At 34.0% G+C, this 1,676-nt stretch overlaps 2 protein-coding genes across 2 annotated transcripts in view; one reads left to right on the top strand and one right to left on the bottom strand.

Moving 5' to 3' along the window:
* Positions 1 to 572, top strand: part of LOC123007980 (cytochrome P450 4g15-like) — a 5,407-nt gene extending 4,835 nt beyond the window's left edge. The window contains exons 9-10 of the mRNA XM_044403533.1: positions 221 to 238; positions 284 to 572. Coding sequence (XP_044259468.1) covers positions 221 to 238; positions 284 to 447 — 182 coding nt within the window. The 3' untranslated portion in view covers positions 448 to 572. The remainder of the gene's footprint in view (positions 1 to 220; positions 239 to 283) is intronic.
* Positions 1 to 1,676, bottom strand: part of LOC123007968 (RYamide receptor) — a 62,537-nt gene that overhangs the window by 53,249 nt on the left and 7,612 nt on the right. The gene's annotated exons all lie outside the window — the stretch shown is intronic.

Raw genomic sequence — 1,676 nt, 5'->3', positions numbered from 1 at the left:
ACTTCCAATTCGGTAGAAAGTCAATTTTTGGGTTCCAAATTTCACGAAATGTTTCCAGATAAACTGGTGATTCCGGAAGGCGTGACTGTAATTCTCTCGATTTATCACGCACACCGGAGCCCGGAACATTGGGAAAAMCCCGATGAATTTTACCCGGAACATTTCGCACCGGAAGCGATGAGTAAAAGACATCCTTATGCTTTTATCCCGTTTAGTGCAGGACCTCGTAGATGCATAGGTACAAAAAAATTATTTAAACCAAAAAWTTTAGTTTGTTTTTCAGCCCAACATTATTCCTACACTTACATGAAAATTTTACTTGCTACAATACTTCTCAATTACGAAATCGAGTGCCGATTTAAAGCCCAAGATATTAAATTAATTGCAGATATTTCAATCAGACCGCAACAAGGATACATGATTAAGTTAAAAAACAGGACAAACTGAAATTTATTTACAAAGTTAACAGTTTCTTATATTTAATATTAGGAGATTCTTTTACGCAGTTATTTATGTRTAGAGAACGGACTTTTGTAATGTTGAGATCTTCAATAAATTATATTTTTAATTTAGTTTCGAACCACTTTTTGATTTGATTAAATCTTGTTTCGATTTTAGTTTACCGATTACCTAATCAGAGATCTGTTAGCTTTGAATAGCTTTTCTCTGAGAAGGATTTTCGGAGTCAGGTGAGTCTTTTAGTCAAAAAATTTTTCTATCAGTATTTTCATATGAAATTTCTTGTGTGTTGATGTGGATGGATTAGAATTTGATGTTTTGGAGCATTTAAATTTTATTACTTTTAAATCATTAATGGGTAATTTTCAGGTACGAAAAGAAAACCAAAAAATCGTGTTTTTGCAGATTTGTTATTAGAAGACAAAAATAAATACTCAATACGTTCAAAGATCGCAAAAGTCGAAATTAAAATCAAAAATTATTTGTTTCCAATTCCAGGTTTTACCACATATTTTTTAGTCGAATTACAAAGTTTTGGCTCCATTTTGATTTCATCTTCAAGCGAAGTTCCTACTACAAGATATTACACTTAATAACTTTTATGGCCACAGTAAGTGTGAGTAAATAAAAAATTTTGACAATATTCCTAAAGCTGCTGCGTTCACTTGTATGATGTTAGGCGCCTATCGCCACATCCAAGTAAGTAAAAAACCTCGCATTTAATGAAATTGTCAATTTTTATTCAAAGGATAAAGTCGTAAAAGAATTGAACGATGATAAGCAAGTGTCAATTTGGATGATTTATCAAAACTGGTGTATCTGGATATGTGTGTCAAAGAATCGATGAGGTTATTGACAATTGCTTCTTTTATTTTTCGAGACACGACCAAGGAATTTCCGTTGAGAAATCTCACAATTCCGGAAAATGTGACTCTAGCCTTGTCGATTTTTCACGCACATCGGGACCCCAATTTTTGGGAAAAACCGGACGAGTTTTACCCGGAGCATTTTGCACCGGAAGTTGTGGCAAAACGCCATCCTTTTGCCTTTCTTCCGTTTAGTGCAGGTCCTTGCAAATGTATAGCTCAACAGTATTCGACCACTTACATGAAAATTCAGCTGTGTACAATTTTACTAAATTACGAAATTGAGTGTCGATACAACATGAAAAATATCAAATTAACAACGGATATTTCGGTCAGGCCTGTGCAGGGCTA

This window comes from Tribolium madens, unplaced genomic scaffold (assembly GCF_015345945.1).
Source record: "Tribolium madens isolate multiple individuals breed KSU strain unplaced genomic scaffold, Tmad_KSU_1.1 Scaffold_3;HRSCAF=73;Tcas5.2_LG2, whole genome shotgun sequence".
NCBI classification, from domain to species: domain Eukaryota; kingdom Metazoa; phylum Arthropoda; class Insecta; order Coleoptera; family Tenebrionidae; genus Tribolium; species Tribolium madens.
Note: the sequence above shows the minus strand (reverse complement) of the source record. Positions and strands in the feature narration are given on the sequence as shown.